General features: G+C 37.9%; 1 protein-coding gene across 10 annotated transcripts in view; it reads left to right on the forward strand.

Moving 5' to 3' along the window:
• The window catches only part of UTRN (utrophin), a 358149-nt gene that overhangs the window by 103110 nt on the left and 231055 nt on the right, over positions 1 to 23984 (forward strand). For 9 of the 10 annotated variants that reach the window (XM_051613510.1, XM_051613511.1, XM_051613509.1 and 6 more), the window contains 15 exons: positions 522 to 757; positions 1028 to 1208; positions 3873 to 4018; positions 6949 to 7161; positions 11382 to 11495; positions 12311 to 12466; positions 13426 to 13596; positions 15715 to 15894; positions 16575 to 16709; positions 17216 to 17365; positions 18790 to 18951; positions 19309 to 19437; positions 19904 to 20077; positions 20695 to 20850; positions 22409 to 22579. In XM_051613510.1, the coding sequence (XP_051469470.1) occupies positions 522 to 757; positions 1028 to 1208; positions 3873 to 4018; positions 6949 to 7161; positions 11382 to 11495; positions 12311 to 12466; positions 13426 to 13596; positions 15715 to 15894; positions 16575 to 16709; positions 17216 to 17365; positions 18790 to 18951; positions 19309 to 19437; positions 19904 to 20077; positions 20695 to 20850; positions 22409 to 22579 (2474 nt within the window). Of the gene's footprint in view, positions 1 to 521; positions 758 to 1027; positions 1209 to 3872; positions 4019 to 6948; positions 7162 to 11381; positions 11496 to 12310; positions 12467 to 13425; positions 13597 to 15714; positions 15895 to 16574; positions 16710 to 17215; positions 17366 to 18789; positions 18952 to 19308; positions 19438 to 19903; positions 20078 to 20694; positions 20851 to 22408; positions 22580 to 23984 lie in introns of those variants that run through there. The other variant, XM_051613519.1, reaches the window with a different exon arrangement.

A 23984-nucleotide genomic window follows, 5' to 3' on the forward strand; every position in this document is an offset into this window, starting at 1 on the left:
CACACTCTGTGACATGGTTAGTCACTGTTTCCTATCTCTTCTAGAATGACAGGATTTCCATCTACCTTTTCAGTGAATTGATTGCTGCCTTTCAGCTTGCTACTTCCCTTTTTCTTTATGGACTTACGTAGACTTAGGATCATTAAAAAAAAAATAAACTCACTAGAAGTCTACTTAAATAAAACCTATTTTACTTAAATCTACCTATCAGCATTTAGATACAAATAATGATGATGAAGAGAGTCATGACAGTCAAGAGTTAGCTCGTTGTTATAAATTCCAAAGTTATCCAAGGGAAATAATGGAAATGGAATATCTCTTAATTTTACCATTAATGTGGAAATAAAAAGCTGAAACACTGTTAGTAATAAGTACAGTTTTATAGGTAGAGGACTTGGAATAAGAGGATTTTGCATGCTAATGCAAATGTGCATCTGTATCTGAAAAGAGGAAAGGTTAAATGCCTGTTAATCATAATATGTTGCAGTTAATATAACAATAATTTATATAATCTTTTTTAGAAGGACTTTCTACAGTGGATGTAAAAAGTATGCTGGAGAAAATGTTGTCAGAGTGGAAAGATGTGGTTCAACATCTGGAAGAAATGGCCAGAAATATAAAGTACCAGGAAGATATAAATGCTTATTTTAAGGAAATGAGTGATCTTGAGAAGACTGTAATTGAGAAGGATGGCTGGCTTAAAAATGATGCTTATTCAGCATCACAGCCCTCAGCAGTCCTGAAGGATTTATGCCAGGTAAGTCTGGCAAAACTTGTTCATTTTGATTGAAAGCTGTTAGGAGCACAGAATGTCCCAGAGGAGCTTAGCCTAGTCAGTAAGGTTACTCAAAACTTCTGAGGCATCCAGAGAATCCAAATTTGGCTGGAAGATTTTGGTACTTGTGTTACAGGAGTGCTTTAATGTTGTTGCCCTAGTAATGTGGAGGAACTTGCTGCAGTAGCTTACTAAAATCTTTGTGTTAACAAGAAAAATGTGAGATTTGGGGTTTTTTCTTACCTTTCACAGCAGAACCTAACTCATCTTCTAAGCCTGACTCCACAATTAGAACACCTGAAAGCCACCTGCAAGACACTCATGTCTCAGCCCATGCCTCCAAACTTCATTCAGGAGAGCTTGAATGGTTTTCTTGATCACTTCAAGTTGACTTGTCAGAAACTAGAGGAATGTTACCAGCAGCTGAAGAAAGGTAAATATATATTTTATGTAACATAAGCCTTCCTGATACTTAAGTTCTGGTTTTGTGGGTTTTGTTGTTCTTCTGAACTGATTGAAAAGTCACTGAATTATGGTAGTTTTCCTGCTGATTGTGAGAGGCTTTGAGTAAGGCTGACAAATTCTTTTTATTCACCAGAAAGAATATATAACCACTACTGTGCATACTACAAAGTATGTAATTCCACAGTGTTAAGTGATTATACAAGGATGCAACATTCCTGAAATTATGTTTCAGGAACTAGCAAAACACATTTAAGGTGGATAATATTGTTTGAAAAGCTGTGGGTCTTTAGCACTTCCAGAAAGAAATAATACTAGAAATGAAAAATGGAAGATTAAGAGAACCTTGTAAAATTGAAGTGTGCATGTGAGATTTATTCTTTTTCATAGTTTTGTTGAGCCTATTAGTCATACATAATTCCTTTTGGAAATTTCATCTTTGAAGTGATTTGGAATCTGGCTTGCTTTTCAGGCACTTTCTACTTGGATTTTTGTTGCATTAAAAATTTCATTATGAGTATACAAACCAGTCATGCTGGCTTCTAAAGAATTTTAAATGTATTGCACAAAATATGTAGCTCTGATAATATTTTACAGCTGAATAGCAAGAGAACAGACCAACAAGGAGATTTTTCTTTAGGTCTTATTTTGTTTCTGAGGAATTCAAGGAAGCATTTGCTAACAGCCCCAAGTAGAAGAGCATTAAAATTTTATTCTGTGTGTAATAAAAATACTTAATTACTAAATTGTTAGGCCATCTATATAATGTGTTGCACAAGGCCTGCTGCATACTTCTATTGATGCAGAAAACTGTATGAATAACAGATCTGTCTGTCACACTCAAATTACAGGGTATGCTTTCATTCTCATTGTGAGGAATGATTATTTTCTGACTGTTCTGAGTTCAGGTACTTTTCGATAATTTTATCAGTATTGCGTATTTTGGTAATTATTACATGATGTGACGAAACAATCCTTATTTGTCATGCCACACGTCACATGAGGTGCTATTAGTGTATTGGATCCAGCTATTAGTATAACACCTTACATATCATAATATGTTAAGTTTGTATTTGTGTATTTTTTGAATGATGATTTCTCGGCAGATTTTTATTGCTAGAATAGAGGAAAATGTCAGTTCAGGGTTTCAGTTTTTTTCAGCATATTTGAATTACTGTAAGGTAAAAGAACTTCCAGAGCCATATAACTGGGAGAAACAACTGGTGGCAGTATTTGAGCATTTGTGAACTTGGCAGGCTTTGACAGAAGTCCAGCTCCTTTCATGGCTCTTCTTTGATCCTCTGAAAAAATTCCCTCATGGAGTGCTACTCAGTCCCATTTCTATGGACATTTTAAATGGGAATTGTGGCTTAATTTTTTGTCAACGGGAAGCTATTTTAACTATTTTCTTCTTCTTCTGGATTTGCTGTAGTTTAGTGGTAGTGCACCTATTTGTCTCTTACTGAATGATTTTTAATTTTTTTTTTTCTTTCATTTAATATGATCCTGGTTTTGAGAAGAGGAAGCTCGATAAGTCGCATTCTTTCTAAAAATATTGACTCATTCTTTAGTTGTAAATGTTGTGACAGTTCTAATAGTAAGCTGTTGAAAAGCTACCTGGTGAGTCAGAACAAGGCTTAGATTAATTTTCACTTGTGTCAGTAATGAAATTGCTTAGGAATCCAAGGCCAGAGAATGTGCATTCCACAGTACAGGTCTTTCAGCTGAAATCCTGTTCACTGTAGTTTTTAAAATCTGATGTTTTCATTCTGAAATGCCAGAGTGAGGTGCTGCCTCCTGCATGGGATTCCAGAAGGCTTGTGCAAAATTTGAGAAAGATTGCAAGCAGATAGTCCATCCAAACTTTAATTCTCTTTTCAGTCTTCCCAGATAGCATCTCTGTTCTGGCAATAGCCTGAAAGCTGCTGGTTTTATGTATTTTTGAATGTTTGTGTGTGTGTGTATATATATATATATATATATATATATATATATATATATATGTATGAAAAAACCCCCACAAAACCAAACCCTAATGCTACACTAATACATATTGTGTGCTTATATATATAAAAATATATATACGTAAAGATTAGCTTATATGGTTACTGTATATAGTGTATATTTAACTTTATATGTAATATATGACTATTGTATATACTAGACATTCTATGTGTAGTAGATACGTGTGTTTGCATACAAGCAGTAGATATGTCTAAAACTTTTAAAATGAAAAATTCTAATTTGTGGGGATTTAGGCATGCAAAAGTCCAAGTACTATGGATTCCACTACCCCACCCACCTCAAGAGATTTAGGGTGCTTAGATGCATAAGCAAATTCTAAAAATGGGATTGAGTTTTAAATGTTTTTTTAGGGTGAATTACCATTGTACAATATTTATATATAGTAGATATATATGTATGTTAATTTTTAAAAAGAAAAATCCTTGCCATCAGCAGAAGATTTTTTTAGCTCTTTGAAGGTCTCAGCAGGATTCAATGTACAAGTATGTATCACATGATTAATTGCTTATAAATCATTCTGATAACATTTATTACGTTCACATTTCTCATAATTCGGGTCTCATCTCTATTTCTTTATATTTTGCTCCTTTACTCTTTTTAACCATTCCAGAGACAGAAAGTCAGCCGAGCCGGGACTACGTGGATGCACTGCAGCAGCTGAAGGACACGCTGAGCCAACTGGAGTGCAAGCAGCAGTCCATTGCCAGTGGCCTGAGTGACCCCAGCAAGGTTGAGAAGGCCCTGCAGCAGGCAAAGGTAACTCTCAGCCTTTGCACTGAAGTGAGGAAGTTGCTTATTCAGCTACTGTCATCCTCCTTTCTCCTGCCTTATTTTCTGCAGGGTGACTAAAATGTTCCTCAGGTGGAAGCTGATCAGGGAGTAGTGTGTGGATGCAGCTCCTGGGGGTTGCTTGCTTAAAGCTGGGTCACTTAAGGCTGCTGAGGGATGTGTCCAGGCGAGGACTGGTTATCTGCAACCCTACAGGTTTCACAGCTTCTCTTGCTGCCTGTGCCAGGAGATGAGGCTGAGAGAGCTGAGACTGCACAGCTAGGGGAAGAAGAGGTTCTGAGGGATCTTCTCTGAAGTGCTGCAGCACCTCAGTGGCCTCCTCAGGCTCTCTCCAGTGTGGCCATGTCTCTCTTGTGCTGAGGAGCCCCAAAATAGATGTCGGGGCCATGGTAGCATCCCTTTCCTATGGGTTTGGTTGGATCAGATTAGTGACCCAATTCAAGGTCTGCTCCTTGGCACTGAGCATGGCTGTGAGGAAAGCCAGAAGCCAGGGCCTGCCCTTCCCTATCTTGGGAGCTGCCTTTCAGTGCTCCCTGCCTGAGCTGCACTGCAGCTGCCTGGCAGCTGTGCCCATGTCTGGCCTGCTCAGGCTTGCTCTCCTGGGGAGACCAGGACCCTTCCATGTGAAAATGCATGCTTCCTGACCTTGCCTCTGCCCCTCCTGGAGAGGCCATGGTGTGCAGGCATGTAATCCTCTCCTCCTGACTCTTTGTATAGCCTCCCCAGACATGGAGTGCCTGTCTGCTTAAACTGTCTCCAAGGTTCAGCTGGTTAATAAATCCATCCCATTTCATCCTGCCTGGCTGTTAGGAGAGAGTAACAGTAGTCTGGCCTCCAGATTGCCTTTCAGAAAGAAACAGTGCTTGAAAGCCATAAAGGTAATGGATATACAAAGTCTGTCTGATAGAAAATGGTATTTTGTTTCCTATTCTGAGCCTATGAAAGGGGGGATGATAGTTGCTTTGTAAATAATCAGTTACTGGAGCAGGGCTGGAGTGTGGGAAGAGAAACGTGCATCTCCAGTGTTTTGTTTTGTTTTGTTTTTTTCTTTTCTTTAATAAAACGTAGGTAAATACTTTCCTGGTCTCTCCACTGCTTTTGTGGAATCATGCTTTATTCAGAAACATGCATTTTTCCCTGTTTGGTGGCAGGAGAGTGCTGCAGATGACTTGAGTTATTGAACTCTCGTTGCTGGCTGGCGTGAGGCCTTGTCTGTCTTGATGTCATTCTCTATTCAGCAGAGTATTAAATATAGATATTTTTTCAACGCCCAGTAAACAGGGGTGTTAGTGCTCTGTTTTCAAGCTAGCAAATGAAAAAATGTTACAAGTTCTTTGGTTTTCTCGTTTATTGTTGCTTCTGTATTGTTCGAAGTTGGCAGAGATTTTTCTGCAGGCTGAATTGCAATGGTATTTAGTCTTTGGAGGCTTGTCTTTTCCTACATATGCCCAAGTTTCTGCTATCTCTTTTCTTCAGAGACTGAAAGGACATACCATGTCAGTGTGGGAGCTTTAAAGAATGTGATGGGAGATGGGAACGAACTGCAGATGATGGGCTACTTGTGGAGTTGGGGTTGTCCAGCTCCTTCTTCTGCACTGTAGCAGTCACTGAAGTGCTTCTGGCATTGACCCACGCCAGGGATTAACTCATTTTGTGGCCCCCTGTACAGAAACCTCATGTTTGCAGAAACATACATTCCTCTTCCCAGTCTCATTGCCACCTCATTACCTATCTTTTTAGAGGAAATGGTACACTTTATCCTGTTTCTTTTCTATAAATACAAAGTATATTAAAATATATTGAAAAGATGATTCTTTCTTAGTAAAATACATGTGCACGCATTCCATATGTACATGTTGAATGTATATAGCAGCAAAGTTAAATTAATGAAATTAGTAGAAGTTAAATTAATGAAATTAGTAATGGTTTAATGTGTTCATTCCTAAAATTTTTTTCTCTGTAAGGGTTGTCAGGCACTGGAACAGGCAGCCCAGAGAGGTGGTTAAGTCACCAGCCCTGGATGTGTTTTTAAATGTCATAGATGTGGTACCTGAGGATATGGTTTAGGGATAAACATGGTAGAGTATGGTTGAAGGTTGGACTTGGTCTTAAAGGTCTTTCCCCACCTAAATGATTGTATGATTCTAATTTCTCTCTTAAACAAATGTTAAGGAGAAAAAACAAAGTGACCGGTTTAATTAAGTGGCAGCATTTTTTTCATGTCTTGGTTTATATGTTCAGCTGTTTTTTTTCCTTAATAGTAGGAAATCTGTTATTTCAGCTCAAGTGACTCTTTGTAACAGCAATGCTGTAGTAAATAGATTCAGATTATACCTTCCTGTATTCCAGCTGGAAGAGCAGCTTTCAAAACTCGAGTATCCAAAGCTTCCACTGCAGCTAGATTTTGTAATATTTTTACTTCACAAGACTGAAGAACACACTCAGCCTGTTTGTGTGGGCTTTATTGTTTGTTTTCTTTTAAAATAAGAAACATATATCTGTGGAGGAAATGAAAAAGCAGATCCTGGCATGTCTACATTACTGATTCTTTTGACTGCAGTGTAGTGTAGCCATTGATTTGCTGACTTGAGTGCCTGTACCACACAGGAAGTGGGGTAGGTGCCTGGTTGTGTTTAGCCACGTGGCCAGGTTTTACAGTAAACCCTGTCCTGTAATTTCTGCCACAGTGCTGGTAGAGCAGCTGAAGGTTTTGTTGCTTACAGGGTTGTTTCGTCATCTCTGTTTCAATAACTGTAGTAACTGGAATATCACTCTTCCTGAATCTGTGCACAAAAAAATGTTTGATGTGCTCACACTTGTATTTAAGTACATACCTGCCATGTGGCTAATACTAGAAGCAGACATTTTTTTTCTCTCTTCCCCTACCCCACTTGTAGGTGATTTGTGAGACACTGGAAGCCCAGAAGCCCAAGGTGGATAAACTTGCTGAAGAAACAAAGACTTTGGAGAAACATGCTTCTTCTGATATAAAAAAGGTCTACATGCAAGAGTTCAAGCATGTGCAGGGACACTGGGACAAGCTAAAGCTTCAGGTTTCCAAAGAAGTTAAGCTACTGGAGGAAATTACATCCAAGCTGAGAATATTTGAGGTAAATAAAAAGGATTTTTTTTCTTTTTGTTACATAACTCAGTTGTTTTAGAGCACTTTCTTTCTTTGTGTTCCTGCAGAAGTCTAGATGATACTGAGTGTGAAGTGAAATTTTGATGGGCCACTAGTCTGGTAAAGGCTGGAAGCATATATAGTATATTTGTAGCAGGGTAGCAGAGGACTTTGAACAAGCCCAGGATATTATTTTTCTCTTCTAATAGAATTACTTTTCACTTAAAATTGGCATTCTTCTTCTTTAAACACCACACACAAAGGTTACACTGAAGTGAAGGATCAGTCTCCTGTGCTGTTGAAGGCTCAATGCCACCATGGGCTGAGTGCCCTCTGTTTTGGTTGGTGTCAGATGCCCAGTGCCTTATTAGATTGACATCTAAAATTGAAATTCCATATCTGCTATAGAAAATGTGCTCCTTCAAGTGGGGTTTCTGTCAACAGTAATAAAGAATAAAAAATTAGTTCACTGTGTTTCTTTTATAGAACACTTTTGTGTAATATTGTTAGGCTGTATTGCCTGAAGCATAAAGATAAAGGCTGTCCATGTCTACGCCTCCCCTTAAAAAACATGCACACCTGCATCTGAAAGTGTTACTACTTTTAGTCTGGTTCTTTCAAGCTCATCCCTCCATAGCTACTTGCAGCAGGCTGTGGGATGATGTGGAGCTATGGAGGAGATGATGCTCTTCTTCAGCAGGAACTGAGTGCCCAAAGTGATCTGGCTTCTACAGCAGCCTAAAAGAAAAACTTCTAAGGTTAGCCAAGCCCTTGGTGATTATTTTCCAGCAACCACCTCCTCATTTTTCTGCTGATTTTGACTTAAATGTACAGTATCCAACCATTTCTTATTCTGTTCCCTCTTCTTCTGGTTATACTTATTTGTTATTTAGTACGATAGAATAAATACTCTGTGTGTAATAGTACCTGAGCATCCTCTGTGCAACAACTTGGTATTGGTCTTGTTCTTTAAATTATTGCAGCTTTCACAGAATCACAGAATCTTAGGGGTTGGAAGGGGCCTCGAAATATCATCTAGTCCAACCCCCCTGCCAGAGCAGGCTCACCTAGAGCACATCACACAGGAATGCATCCAGGCGGGTTTTGAACATCTCCAGCAATTTTTTCTCCCTTAATTTCTTGTAAATTTAGAACTCTTCTTTTTCTGCACTTCAGTCTTGTTCAATTGAGTGGTTTGTACATACACCTACCTTCCTAAATCATAGCTTTAACTGGGAGAAGAATGGCTTCTGAGAACTGAAATTCTCTGTCTTGTTTAACTGAGACTAGATTACATGTATGCAGTATTAGCAGGGCAGGTTTTTATTTGGTAATCAGTTACTCAGATTTATCAGCCAGAACTGAAGTTTCCTGTTCTCCACAGCTGTCCAAAGTGATGTTTGTGGTAAAGTGTATGAATCACTGATGAAAGATGTGGATATTAATGCTGTGGGAGATTTGAAGAACAAACCATGTGCTGCTCTGTAGATCTGAGAACAGAATTTTGTCCTCAGTAAGATGTTAAAAACTTTCCTGTTACCTTGAAAAGTGGTACAGAGCTGAAAAAGAAATTGAAGCAGAATTCCTGTGTTTTCTAAATGTTTCATAAAGCTGTTAGTGGACGGGCAGTCATGCATTTATATTCTCTGTTTTTTTCCTTTTGAAGTAGCAGTAATCATGTAAACAGAGATTTTTGTAGTCTAGCACTGCATGAATAAAAATGAGAATATGGAGGAAGTTGAATAAATATGTTGTGGATGGCACTGGAAAGATCAGGATGGAATTTGCACTGCAAGGAATATTGATACAGGAGACTAAGTTTGTGGTCCTGGTGCAGACAATGAATGGGTCAGTACTAGCGGCCTGATACCAGAGACACAAGAGTAGTTTGGAGAATGGCTGGACAGTATCTCCTTGGTTAAGAGAGGAGAAGAAGCATCTGGCTATTAAAGGAAAAAAATAAAATTGAAGTGGGGTTGAAAATTATGGAGTAAGTGCATGGCAACCCTTGGAGAACATGTGACCATGTGCAACCCCACACAAGTATTGGTTTATTTTTATTGTTTTGTTTTTTTTTTTCTTCTAAGTCACCTTTAAAAACATGCATTTCCCAAAACTCCACTCCTCACATTTAATTTTTTAAAAATAAATGGAACGTATCCTTACTTGAACAATAAGTAGACAGGTGACCAGTGCTTGAAATTGTCCTTGTTAGTCTGTTGACCAAGTCAGTGGCAGATCTGACTGTGTCCTGCTGCTCAGGTGTCCCTTCTGTGATTTGTGATGTGACAGAGGCTCCCCTAAGCTGACAACACGTGTGTTAGTGACATGATCTGTGTTTTATAGTGAGACTGTCTGTAATAGTAATGTGAAAGGAAAAGTAGACAAGGCTTATTTTATCAGTGTTGCATGTAGTATTTTCTATGAGAACATTTTCTTCTCTTGATAACGCATGGCTTGCCGTGTCTTTATATATCACCTTTAGTTCTATTAAATTTACTGCATGGCTGTACATCATGTGTTTTTTCAAGGAATGAACAAGTTAAAATTCAGCACATTTGATCTTTGTTCTTACTGGAATAAATTTTAGAAATGGATCTGGTGTTTTAATTCATGTCTGAAAATTGTGAGCTCTTACACATTTACAGCCAACACTGGATGTTTGACCACTGTTAATTATTTACCTATGCAGGAGCATTTACTTCATTGAACCTCTGTAATCTTGGCTTGTGTTTCAACAAGTTATTTAAATGTGTGCCTGACTTTTAATTCACTTCAGCAACTTTTGAAAGTAGCTTACTGTAAGCAAGCTAAATTAGGTATATGCTAAAATGCCTTGTCAAGTGGAAGCCTTTATAGATATGTATTTTTTTACATTAAGCAGTGGTTTGCTGTTAAGTCTCCTGGGGTTTGCTTTTTGGAAAATGATTTTCAGGCTAATCAGCTTTAGGAAATTCCCCCCAAAATGGAAAAGGAAAATGTCACATTTTTGACCTCTAATGGTACCATTGGCCTAAAAATAAACATGATCTTGGTGTAATGGTTTTTTGTTAGCACAGACTTTTTTTTAAGCAGTGTGTAATGTATTGATCTTGAAAAAACTGTCACGGCAAGGTTTTTTAAGGTAATGAAGAGTGTGCCTTCCTCCTCAGTGATTTGCAGAGTGGAGGTGAAGCTGAGTTTTGACTTGGCTTCTCAATAGCAGTGCTCTGTGATGCCAATTGTGTCAGATTAAAAAATGCTATCTATTAAAAAACCCAATCAAAAAGTAAAAAAAGGTAGATTTTTTTAAAAAGGCCAACAATATTATTTAAAAATGACGAACAGAACTCAGTTGCAGTAGGAGGAGGAAAAGCTTTCTCCCTGCTCTAAGTTTGTGATGGCTTTGATTGTAAGGGTGACAACTGGAAGAGAGATGATAACCCTCCTGTCTCCCTGCCCACCCACGTAGCTCCAGGACATGTGGCCAAAAGTTAAATCAGGTGACTCAGCAATTGTTGGGTGTATTTATTCCTCCCCCACAGTTCTGCCACCCTGTGCATGCTGTAGTGAGTATACTAGCTGCTATTAGCCTCAGACAGCTGGGCTGGTTGGTGTTTTTTTGTTGTTGTTGGTTTTTTTTGTAGTTTTTTTTTTTTTTTAGCAGAGGATTAGACTAACCACTATTTTGCTTTTCTGCTTGTGTTCTTCAGTAAGGCGAATGGGTTTCCTAGAGTAGCTTCTACCTGTCAAGTATATTTAACATTACTCCCTCCTCTTCCCCCCACATAAATTCCTACAGTGCCCTTTCTTTTCCTTGGGGTGCAATATCTCTCTCGATCAAGTGTGGTGTTTAGTGGTCATGCATTGTTTCTCTCATCAGGAAAATGCTATTGCCAAGTACCTCGTGTGAAGGGTGACCACATACTTCTTGAAGCCATGCTTGTCTTCTTGCTTGATCTTGTGTTTCTGTGTGATAGCTTGGAGCAGTGCAGTGTCAATTAAGCCATGCTGTGGCATGACTGTAAGAGTAACACTGTTTTAAATTTATTTTTCATACAAATTTGAGAACAGATAAATTGGAAGGTAAAAAACAACTCCAAACCAAAGGTGGTCTGATTCAAGACCAGGGCAATGCTAGCAGCTTGAAGAATATTTTTTTGAAATGTAACAGCCATACAGTCTTCATCATGGCATTGTATCTATTCTTCATTATTATGTTTGATTTAGACTGATTCAAAGGTTGTTCAGAAATGGATGGATGGTGTGAAAGACTTCTTATTGACAGAAAAAGCTGTTCCAGGAGATACAGAAGGACTTCAAAGACAACTTGACCAATGCACAGTGAGTTTTGCTCTTTTGAGGAATCTTATGAAATAATGTCCAGCATCTCATCTTTATTATATTTCTTCTATTATTAAAATCCTGTCTATGACTTGTTCCATAACACTTGCCAGAAAAATTGTCTTCTATTTCTTCAGGCCACATTTTAATTAGTTCCTTTTGTGTAGCCATAACACTGTATTTTTCAAAGGTCTTCACCATATTTAAATATACTCATCTACAAGTCGACATTAGTTCCTCTGAAAATGTTTATGTATTTCTTCCAATGTTGTTATTAGGGAGCTGAATCTGTGAGTGAAAAGTGCATTCAGTATTAGAATTCTAAGGGCTATAAAAATAACAAGAAAATCACTCTGATGAAAATCTTAAGGTTTAGGAGTTGTACGTGCCTTACAATAAGATTTCTTCTAGCTAGTGGCACAAAATGATCACAGATAGGTAGACTTTAATTTTGTAGTTAATGATTACAGTGCACCTTCAAATGTTTGTTTCCAGGAGAGGAACAGGAGTCTGAGGTATGCCTGAAACATCTGGATATGTAATGCATATCATCCTCAAACTTGTTCCAGTGTTGACATGTGGCTTGTGAGAATGTTTGCAATGTGTATGACAAGCTGTATTTTGGTTTTTATTTGCATAGTTATGATATTTTGGGCTGTTGAAGGATTGTTCTGAGCAGTCACATATTGAACAGAGATCAGTCTGTTATTTTCTTAAAGTTTCTCTAGAATAATTTAAAATTATAATTATTTTTACACTATAAATTTATGTAATGGCTTGTTAAAGAACACTCATTTTCTCTGATGTGTGCTCAGATGTTTGTCAATGAAATGGAGAAGATTGAACCATCACTGAAAGAGATGAAAGAGGTAGAGTCTGCTTTAAGAGCTCAGCCTGTTGCCGGCATTAATACTTGGGCAAAGTCTAGGCTAGTAGACTGCCAGACTCAGTGGGAGAAGCTAAGCAAACAGGTGAGTTCTCCATGTTGCTAGTGCTTGCTTGTTACTGCAACTATTTGTGCAGTTGCATGGCATTGGCAGGATGATGGAGATGAAGCAGTGAAATGGCGGGAAAAGTATGTTTTACTTGTATCACTGTCACAGTGGTTGAAATCCATCTTAGCCCAGTGCATACTTCAGATGTACAAGCATGTTAGGAGATACCAGTGCAACAGTAGTTTTGGTTGAATACATGTACTTCTCCATACCTAAGAGTTCTCTGTGCTCCTTCCAGTTTTAATTGTTTGTAACTAAAATTACTTTGTTGATCTTGCTTCATGTTGCTCTCTCTGGGATGGGTGGGGGAGGGAAATCTGACCTTTTTGTTCTTATGTTCCAGAAATCTGGAATATTATTCTACCCTGTATAATTTCTGCCTGCTTCCAAGCAGCTTTGAAAAATAAATGTATATAAATAGACTAGGACTTCACTCTGGTGTGTTTGGATGTTTCTTTTGGGTGGAAGCTTTCAGCTGTCTCTAAAAACATTTTCCTTAGTTGCAATGCCTAATGAGGGTTTCAGTTGGAGAACCTTGCTGTTGATATAGAATCTAGATTGCCTAGGTTATGGGGAGAAGTGAAGCCTGAAGAGTGTTTTAGTGATCTGCATAAAGATATATCTAATTATATGATGCTTGTGATCAGAAGAAGGTTTTTTCCATTTGACTTTTTCCAGGGCTTTTGTTACAAGTTTACACATAATGAAAAAAAAAAAGTCATTTTCCTCCTTCCCTCACCTCTATGATTTTGATGATCTACTAAAAAGGGGTCAGAAGTTTGTGTGTGTGTAAAAATATGAAAGTATTTTGTTAATTAAAAAGATCTGACAATGTTTTGGTAGTAAAATATATTAACAAAGACTTGTATTCTTTCACATAGACTAGGACATTTAAGTAACAAAACTGCTACTTCTTTCTCCACCTTGGATTCTAGATTGTTAGTCAGAAAAATCGCCTGTCTGAAAGTCAGGAAAAAGCTGTAAATCTGAAGAAGGATTTGGCAGAGATGCAAGAATGGATGACCCAAGCTGAAGAAGAGTATTTGGAGAAAGATTTTGAATACAAGTCCCCTGAAGAGCTAGAGAATGCGGTGGAGGAAATGAAGGTCAGGAATACCGGGTCATTGTAGAGACCTGATTAAAAGGAAACAAACTTAGTGGCTTGACCTTTTGTGGAATTATTATCTATGTGGAAAGGAACTCAGGTTATGACAAGATTAGTGGTATTTTTCAGCTTTACTTGGTGGAATTTTTATTTTTAAAGCACAAAGTATAGAAGCAGATGTTCTATTTGGCCATGAGGGGTAGGGATTTTGTAATGAATAGCAGCTTGCCCAGCTGTTGAGCCAGGTTTGCTTTGTGTAGCGTATTGAACACTAAGAATATGGGAACATATCGCAGGATACAAGACTTGAGAAAGACAGAAAAGATTATACTATACCTGTTTAAACTAGCAGTTGTGAAAACTTCCCCTTCTGCTTCTAGCTGTTGAGCTTCAGTTTCTTGTCCCCTGGATGCAGTAACTCCACATTCAGGAAAGCAGTTTAAAACAGTTTTGTTGGAGGGTTATCTTGTTTCTCATCTGTTGCAAATAGTGATGCTGGCCCATGCTTCTCAATTTTGGGACTGGTGGCCAAAAAAAAGGAGAGGAAGGAGCCATTTTTGTCTCATTATAAATTACCATTTGACTTGTATGCATTTTATTTAAGTGAGTATCCCCAACACTGTTACTTGATGAAGCATAAAATGAGAGATTCTGTATTCTTTACAAGTGCTTTGACAACACTGTTTCAAGTTTTGAATTGTTCCTTTTGAAGGGGCTCTCTGACGCACTCTTTAACAAGTGTTTTAATGTATTCATGTCCTTTGAAGCCATTTGAGACCACATAGTCTAACAGCCTGATGAACACAAGCCATGAAAGGAAAGAACCTTTTTTTCCTTGGCAAATCTGAGAGACTTTGAGCACATTTACCTTTGTCAAATCCAGATTATATTATGTACTTTTGAATTTGGCAGGTATGCCAGCAAGCTGCTAAGCATTCCATAACACTTTCATGTCCTCGTGCATTTACAGTAAGCATGTTATGCTGGGACTGTTTTTGGGATTGAGAAAGAACATTCTCTGGTCAGAACCATTTTTCATAGGTTTTTAAGAACTTTTGAGCTCTTGTAATTCTGCCCTCATTTGAAGAGGGAGTGGAACTCCTGCTGACATTTGAAGGAGTAGGTTTAAGATGAGGTGATTTTTCATAATCTTGCCATAAAATACTGTGTTTCTCAGATTTATTTATTTTTTTAAAAAATTTTTTAATTGCCTTACATTTAGAAAACATATCAACCAATATGTGCAACAACAATGTTGTCATGTACTAAATTATAACATAAAGCGCAGTGCCTTATATAGTAGAGGTACTTCAACTTCATAAAACTGTCCTTGAAATTTGAAAATGAAGAGATAATGGCACAGTCTCTATTTCTGGAGCCTTCTAGTTGTCTCAACAGAGACAGGCTTGGACTTGTCTGCATAATCTGTATTCCAGCTGTCCTGCTTCCTGAATTCTGTTTCAGGCAAAATTCAATAACTGATAATAGTATTTCTCCAGGCCTGTGCACTGGGAGTTCTAGTGTGCTTATCCTGTATATTTCTCACCAAGCTCCTCTGAATTGAAGGAATTCCTCTGGATTGAAGGAATTTTGGTTGTCTTTTTTGCGTGTTCCTCTAATGCACCCAACAGTTGTGGGAGAGGTCCCAACTTTGGAGTTACATGTGTCCTGGGTAATTACATCATCTCTCCTGGGTAACTTCGAGAGACAGTTACTGAACTCTGAGACAAATAACTTCTGTAAATTCACCCTACCTTTTTCTCCCCAATATGCTTGTTTTTAGCAAACCTGTATTTTTTTTTTTTTAAATTTTTGTTTTCAAATCTGTATACTAGCATATACATGTTACTGAACTTAGTAATTTTTGCTTTGAGTCATGGATTTTTAATGAAAAAACATTTAATGAGAGGTATGTCTGTATGTTTAATAAAATAGGATTTTTCAACACTTACATATCTAATTTGATTTCCATGAAAGTGCCATTTTTTGTTGTGTTCAGACCCAAACATACTTTGGCAGCCTCACTTCCATGGTTAAACTGCTGTTACTTGTTTTGAGTGGTGAACAGCTGACCATCTGGCAGTTGAGGGCTGATCATGTAACACCTTCCTTTGGGCAGAGAGCGAAGGAGGATGTGTTGCAGAAAGAGGTGCGGGTGAAGATTCTCAAAGACAACATCAAGATGTTGGCCACCAAAGTGCCGTCCAGTGGTCAGGACCTGGCGACTGAGCTGAATGTTGTGCTGGAGAACTACCAGCTACTGTGCAATCGGATCCGGGGGAAATGTCACACTTTGGAGGTAAGAAAGATAGTTTGCAGCTTAGTAAAACCAAGGAGGTTGGCACACGAGGAATGGAGGAGCATGTTGAAAATATCCAGTTTTGTCACTGAGTTCAGTAGCTTCAGCATAAATGTGTTTTCTTGTGGCCCTTTCCAAGTTTCCTTTCCCTTGAGATGACACGTTGGAATCCATGCAACACCGTCTAACTTTGCTTTTATAAACTACATTGTAATCAACACTTGAGCAAGTAAGTAACCTTGTATCACAGCTCTGTTATCCGTCCATGCATCTTCCAAAATGACAGAAGGAAACTTCTCAGAGATTAAAGCCTGAAATACAATAATAAATACAACAGAGTGATTACAGTTTGGGGTAGGTTGTGGATGTCCTGTGTTTCATAGGAGTGGATGCATTTTGTTACATTCTTAAATCGTTATAAAAATCTGGATGCGAGTGCTAATTTTTAGCATGAGCTAAGAGACTTCTATGTGTAATTTGCATATTTCTTTTTATTTTGCTGCTATAGTTGCAGGTTTTCCTCACTAGAACTTACTGTACTATGGTGTGGTTTTGCTTATTTTCTACTTGCCTACTTTAGGTGAATATCTGAGAAATACAACATTTTTTAAGCTGTTCATAGGGTATATGAGCTATGCCTGTCATTCTAGGCTAATTCATCCTTTTTCTGTTGCTACTAGGAGGTGTGGTCCTGTTGGATTGAGCTGCTTCAGTATCTTGATTTAGAAACAGCTTGGCTAAACAATCTGGAGGAAAGGGTGCAAATGACTGAAAATTTGCCTGATAAGTTGGATGCTGTCAATGATGCTCTTGAGGTATTGGAGTAATTCTATTGGATTGCTAACTTTTCAGATAGCTCAATTTAAAAAACCATAAATTTAGCACTTCAGTAGAATACTGAAATATGTGTTGAATATTCTGATTCTTCAACTTAAATGAGCATATTACTCAGAATCTGGAATGCATATTTGTAACAGTCTTCACCAAAAGCTGAATTTTGGTATACATAATTGTGCTGTACTTGGTACCATGACAGAATTGTATGCTGTCTCCTGTCCTGTGTAAATTGATTAATTCATTAGAGCACTATAGCATGAAATGATGTGAATAGGCGAGAAACATTGTGAAGTTTAATTACATAAAGCAAAATGACCACTTAATTTGCCTTGTGCCATCATGGATTAAGACGTAACTAATTTATGCTTTTAGAGCACTCTCAACATTTGAAGTGTAACACTTCTGTGCATGCAGCCAAATTTCCACCTCTGAAAATGAAGTTATACTCAGTGTTTTGACCTTTAAAACTTTCTCTGCTAATTAGTCCCTGGAATCAGTCCTGCGTCACCCAGCTGATAATCGAACCCAGATTCGAGAACTTGGGCAGACGCTGATTGATGGAGGGATTCTTGATGATATCATCAGTGAAAAATTGGAGGCTTTCAATGCCCGCTATGAGGAACTGAGTCACTTGGTAAGAATTTGGGGGCAGGGTTGAAGTAGGCTGGGATTTTCAGCTCAGTGGTCTGAAATGATTCCTGTTAGAATTCATTGATGCAGGATTGCAATACTGGAAAGGAGGAAGAATCTTCACAGTGTTGTCAGCTGTTTTCTATTTGGATTAATGCCCTAAGAGCTAAATACTTTTCTTTTTTTTAATTCCTCTTACTTGAGTAATGATTTTGTTTTGCTCACTTGCACATCTTTGCATGGCAGTGGCCCACTGGTATTTTTGCAGGTAATTTTGACAAAAGGCAGTTCCGGTCTCAAGGGGGACAGTTCAATACCTGAGTTTGATATTCTGTTCCTACTGCCATTAATACTGGTGAGCTGCTGGCTAACTGTAAAAATTAGTATGAATAAGTGACATTTTCACTCTTCAAAATGACAAGGAAGAAGTGACACTGCAATAAGGAACAGAAAGAAAACATTCTTCTTGTTCCTCATCTATTTTGTTATTCCCTTCCTCTTCTCATACATAAGTCTAACCTTTTCTAGATTTAATAAGTAGAGGAAGACTAGCTGTATTTCAGGTTGCATACATTTGCAACTTGTGTTCTGTATCCTGGGTGATACAGGCCCCTGCCAAGTTGTAGCATGGGAGTGCTTTTCTGTCACTGCCTAATTGTAGTCACAGAGGGAATTTCAGTTCATCCTCATTACAGTGAGCAACATGAATGCAGTGCCTTCAGCTGGGGGCTACGTGCTGTCATTTACGATAGCATTCACAATTGTTTTTCCTGTTATAAAAGTACTTTATTGCCATATAAAAACTGCCTGCTTTGGCAGCTGCAACACTAACACACTGGGCTGTTGACAGCTTTCTGCATCTCCGTGTGTGTACATATGTACCCTGTGGTCTGTGCGTATGTTGATAGTGGGGAATTTGTGTTCCCATGCAAGTAGTGACATTTCAGATGAACTTAGAAGTTTAGGTGTTGCAGGGAGGAGGTGATGGAAGGAAAGGAACTGTGAACCTCTCTTTTCATGCTGCAACAGAAAGAATTTAATGTTTTGAAAGAAAATATGCAAGTTGACACATCAAACATTACCGAGCTATACTGTATTACGAAGTTCCTGATTCCTATTTACTAGTTTTAGAAACTGATACATTTTTAACAGAATACTTCCTTCCTGAGGTGAGAGATCCGTCTTCGCTGTCCTGTGTATCTAGCAGCAGAATTCTCATTCTGTGCCACTGTTCATCTGTTACTTGTATAAGTCACAGCAGGCTTTAAAAATTGCTGCCTTCTAAGGGTTGCTTTTGCTCTTTTTAGACAGTCCTCTTGACATAGGATTTCTGTGTTTTTCCCAGCTTATTTTGAGAAAATTTAATCTAATTAATAAGTTTGAATTGAATTTCTGCTCCATCTTGCCTTACCTTTCTGTCCCTCTCAGGCAGTGAGCCGGCAGATAGCCTTGGAGCAGCAGCTTCAGACCATGCGAGAAACGGACCACATGTTGCAGGTCTTGCAAGAAAACTTAGCAGACCTGGATAGACAGCTGACATCTTACCTGACTGATAGGATAGATGCCTTCCAGATGCCCCAGGAAGCCCAGGTATTCCAGTATAGCTTTTCACTACAGAACATTTTGAAATATCTCATAATAGTGCTTAGTCTAGACTTAGTAATTTATGAAGGCTTCATTTCAGTCCTGTGCTGATGCATTAGGTGATATCTTTTGTACCCTGGATTGTTTTCCTATTTTAAGAAGGTTGTATTGAATAAAAATCTTAATGGCTTTCAATTTAGCAAGCTGTCACCAGAGCCAGGATATTTAAAATAAACTTGGTAGTGTTCAACTTTTACAGAGTGGATTTACTTCTGGTGGGTAGTAGGTGGTAAGAAAGTTCAACTTCCCCTCTCTGCAAACAAGTTTGTAACATTTTTTTTTCCTGTTTGTGTGATGTGGCAGAAAATTCAAGCTGAGATTGCAGCTCATGAATCCACCTTAGAAGAGCTCAGGAAAAGTGCTCGCTCTTTCCCTCCTGTTTCTCCTGAATGCAGGTCTCCCCGTGGTGGAACTCAGCTGGATGCTTTGCAGGTAAAAATATGAGAGTTGAACTAAGAATTTAAACATTAAGAGCTTCTGGTTTTTAATTACACACTGGATGTTGTAAATTGCTTGGTGTAGTCAACTCAACCTCAGATGTGAATAGTATATGCTTTTACGTGCTTTCATTAGGAAACAAGCAGGACTAGATGGATTGAATAAGGAAGCTTAAATTTCATAAGTGTCATGGTATAAATGCTGAGAGTCAGAAAGTTTCTGTATTTCAGTAGAATGTATATTTTGAAAGTGTACGATACAGAATTATAGCTCTTTTGCAGCTCGGGTGGAGATTAGGAGTAAGTGATGGAATCTGGCCTGGCAAATAGTGTTGCCACATGTCCTATTTGTGATGGCATGAGGGGCGAGTTAAAATCTGTAGGATGAGATGTTTTAAATGTTATTATTTGAAGCGCAGATAGAAATCTGAAACAATCTCTTGATATTTTCATTAAACCAGAGAAAACTCCGTGAAGTATCTACAAAGTATCAGCTTTTCCAGAAACCAGCCAATTTTGAGCAGCGCATGTTGGATTGCAAGCGGGTGTTGGATGGTGTAAAAGCAGAACTGCATGTCTTGGATGTGAAGGATACCGATCCAGATGTAATCCAAGCTCATCTGGACAAGTGCATGGTAAGGATGCAATGTTCTTAACTCATGTGTGGTGCCGTTTGTTTCTTGTGTGATTCTTCTTGCCTAAACTCCCTTCTTAGGAAATGTCACTTAAAGTCCTGATACGTCTGTTACAACTTTTTGCAAAATGCCAATAGAACAATTGATAACTAAAAGCCTAGAATTCTTCTGGGTGATAATTTGGATATAGAAGTGTTGAGTTACTGGTGACAGATGTGGTGAACAGCTGAGTTTGTGAAAACTTCCTTCCCTGGCTCATCCTCACGTTACAGAGAAGTGTCACTCCAGGGGCAAATTTGCTTCCTTCTTAGTATTTTAACAAAAATACCCCAAACTATACCTAAGATCAAGTACAGATCACAGTGTTAGCTTTGTGATATGTGGTGGTGTGATGGAGTGAACACTGCTAAGTTATTGGGGTAATTTTTTTTGGGGGGGTGAAAATTTGAACTAGAATAAAGTACAGAATATCAGGAGTTTGAAATCTTCTTGACAGACATTGTTCTTAATCCATAGCTCAGAGCTTAAGTTCAATCTGACAGACAGGGTCCACAAATGAAGCAAAGTCTGAAAATCTGCACTACAAATTTATCACCAGTACATGTTTGTGTTTTTAGAAACTCTATAAGACCCTCAGTGAGGTGAAACTGGAGGTTGAAACTGTCATCAAGACAGGAAGACAAATTGTACAGAAACAACAGACAGATAATCCCAAAGGCATGGATGAACAACTTACAGCACTGAAATTTCTTTACAATGACTTGGGGGCGCAGGTAAGAAAAACAAATGTACATATGAACATTTGTCTGCATATAAATTCCCTTCTTTGTTGTTTTGATGTCAGATGCTGTTTGAAGTTAGATTCTGAAGCTGATGCTGTATAGGATAGTTGCTACATCCAGGAGCAATCACTGGAGACATTAAAGATTACAGATAACAATCCTGTAGTTGTGCCAGGCCTCTGTGCTCATAAAGGGTTCCTGAACGGGAGGTAGTCTTGCAGAAAGGAAGGTTCGCAGAGCTTTCATCCTTCTGGCAAAGCTGGCCTGCTATTCGTTCAAGTCTTTGAACACTGTTGTACCATCTCTTATCTGTGAACTAGCCTGCAGGATAATTTACTATCAGATTGTCAGATGAGAAGTTAGAGTTGATGTACAAATTTTTAGGAGGTGTAACAATCGTTTCTAATCCTAATCCATCTAAAAGATTGCTCCCAGTATGAAATAGAAAATGCCAGCAAAACTATATTTCCTATGAACTGCCTTAAAAATTTGAGTAACTTTCTTAATAATTTAATAGTTATTTATTCAAGTGTTTAAAAGAGTTTAACCACTTAGGGGACAGGGGGGAAAGAAAGAATTCATTTCCTACCTAAATTAAAACAAATCCGAGCAGACTCATGTCTCTCTTCAGTGTTCTGTGAATGAAGCTGTGTAAGTGGCCACATTACCTTGTTGGAATATCTTGAAATGGCCCATAGGAAATATTTTACTGTTGTAAAGTGGAGAACATTTATGAAGATGTGGATTCTAGTGGAACCTGTACATCTATAACTCAGCATGTGGACAAGAAATTGGGAAAGGCAGGTAGACAGGTAGAGTTATTTGCAGTATGTCACAATTTTGTTTGTGTCTGAATTACTTTCTTTTTAGATCTTCAAATATTGTTGTATTTTGAATAAATGCATACAAACACTATGCTGACACAGAGGGCAGTTTTAAAAAATGTTAGTTGATGTTGCCTGCTATAGTTGGATTTATTCTCAAGTTTGTGTTAAAGTTTGACCAGACTAATTGTGTAGCCAGGGTGAAATAGAATTGATTATACTGCAGCAAACATCTAATTTCATATTCACTTTATCAAAAAGTTTTCAAGGGCAGACTAGGTTTTCAATGAAATTTTTCTTTATAACTTTCTGCTAGCAGGTCTATCAAAATACAAAAAGGAACTGAATTTTACCTGTGTGAGTGGCAGGCTGGATTCTATATACCCTTGAGTTTCAGTTAAAGGAATGTAATAAGCAAAGTTTAAACATCAATTTGGTGATTGCTAGCTATAAATAAGGTAGTATGCAAGTTTCTTTTGTCTCCCTTAAGTGTACCTTAATTTAAGGTTATCTCAGTTTTATATATTCTGCCTTGTATAGTAGAGATGCAGATGTTTGTAAATGATTTTTCAGGGTCCTTCCTTAGTGCAAGACAATCTTCAGATGCATTGATTATATATCTTTGAGTGGATATTTTAGCTAGGTAGCACTTGCATTTTGTCCTGCCTTTTGAAATGTGTGTGTTTGTTTGTTTGTTTTTTGTTGTTTGTTTTTTTTTTTTGTAGGTGACAGAAGGAAAACAAGACCTTGAAAGAGCATCTCAGCTGGCACGCAAAATGAGGAAAGAGGTTGCCTGTCTGTCAGAGTGGCTGGCTACCACTGAGGCAGAGCTTGTACAGAAGTCCACTTCAGAGAGCTTGCTTTCTGATCTGGATTCAGAAATTGCCTGGGCCAAAGTAAGCATACTCTCAGTATCTGTAGAATGATTTTTTAACATTATGGCAAAACTATGTGGAAGTGGCTGTGAATTTAAATCCCTGTAACATGTTCCTAAATCTACTACGTCATGACTTTTTACTAGATTATTAGATCATAATCAGTAAGTTACTGAGTCTGATCTGCTTCATCTGAAGCATCTTGCCTCAAACTTCAATGGCCAGTGAAATATTAAAGATATTGCTATGTATTTGGTATTAGCAGGTATTTAAGTGACTCACTGTATCACTAACACAGTGATATTATAAATTAACAGCAAATAAAATTTTAGGCTGGGTCAAATATTTTGTTAGTAGACCAAACTGTGAATGTTTATTAACATTTTTAATGGAAAATTCAGTTTGTAACATTTCGTTGAAAGAGCTCTGTCTTCAAAATTGTGAGTTTGCAAACCAAAAACCTCCCATAATTCCCTATTTTCCTTAATCTATAAAATGGAACTTTTTTTGGAGGCAGGCCAAATGTGTTCTAATTATTCTGAAGCAAAGTATCTATTTTCTCACGCTATAAAAACTTGTATATGTAATAGTTGGTGTTAGCAACGAGTGTCAGTTGATAGAGTTCAGCATTACTGGTCTTCCCAGACACTGTTTTCTGTCACCTTTTACTGTTTGGACTAGGTCTGTGTACAATCTTAAAACTTGAAAGTTTACAAAATTAGAAAAACATCTATATATAACCTATTCTCACCCATTTCACTCTGGTTTAGCAATTACTGGCACTACACTTCTGCCGTGGCAGTATCCCTAAGATTTCCTTCCAAACAAGCTGCACCACCAGGAGGACAAGCACTTTATGTTACATGTGAAATTGTCCTTCCTATCTTAAGGTTTTCCAGAGGCAGTTTTAGAATGTAGTAACTTGAGTATTTGTTTCTGTCTCTAAGATAATAAGTTATGGTAAAATATAGATAATAAGATATTCAGGGAGTTTCAGACACTAGTTACGATTAACTACATTCTTCCACACACTGTACACTGACATCAAAGAGCTTTCTGAATAGCCACATGTTATCAATAGTAATTGGTGATCTTGTGTAACAAGAGGTGCTGTTTTCCACATAGAAACCATATACTGGTATTCAAGAGATGACATACTACTTATAACTGGTATGTCAGGATGCACTCTTTCAAAGAAGATGATTTTTAAAAATTTCCATAGGTTTAAAAAAAATCTATTTAAAGTCAGAGATGACTTGGAAAAAATATTAGAGGTAAAGATGTATATATACTTATCTATGTATAGGTAATGTAAAAATAGGGCTTCTGTAATATGGAGCAAGTGAATTGAACATATGCAGTAATGAGTAGTGCTGGTTCTCAGAAAAAACATCCAGCCTTGACCAACCAACTTTTCTCATTGTTG

Source organism: Apus apus, chromosome 3 (genome assembly GCF_020740795.1).
Source record: "Apus apus isolate bApuApu2 chromosome 3, bApuApu2.pri.cur, whole genome shotgun sequence".
NCBI classification, from domain to species: Eukaryota; Metazoa; Chordata; class Aves; order Apodiformes; family Apodidae; genus Apus; species Apus apus.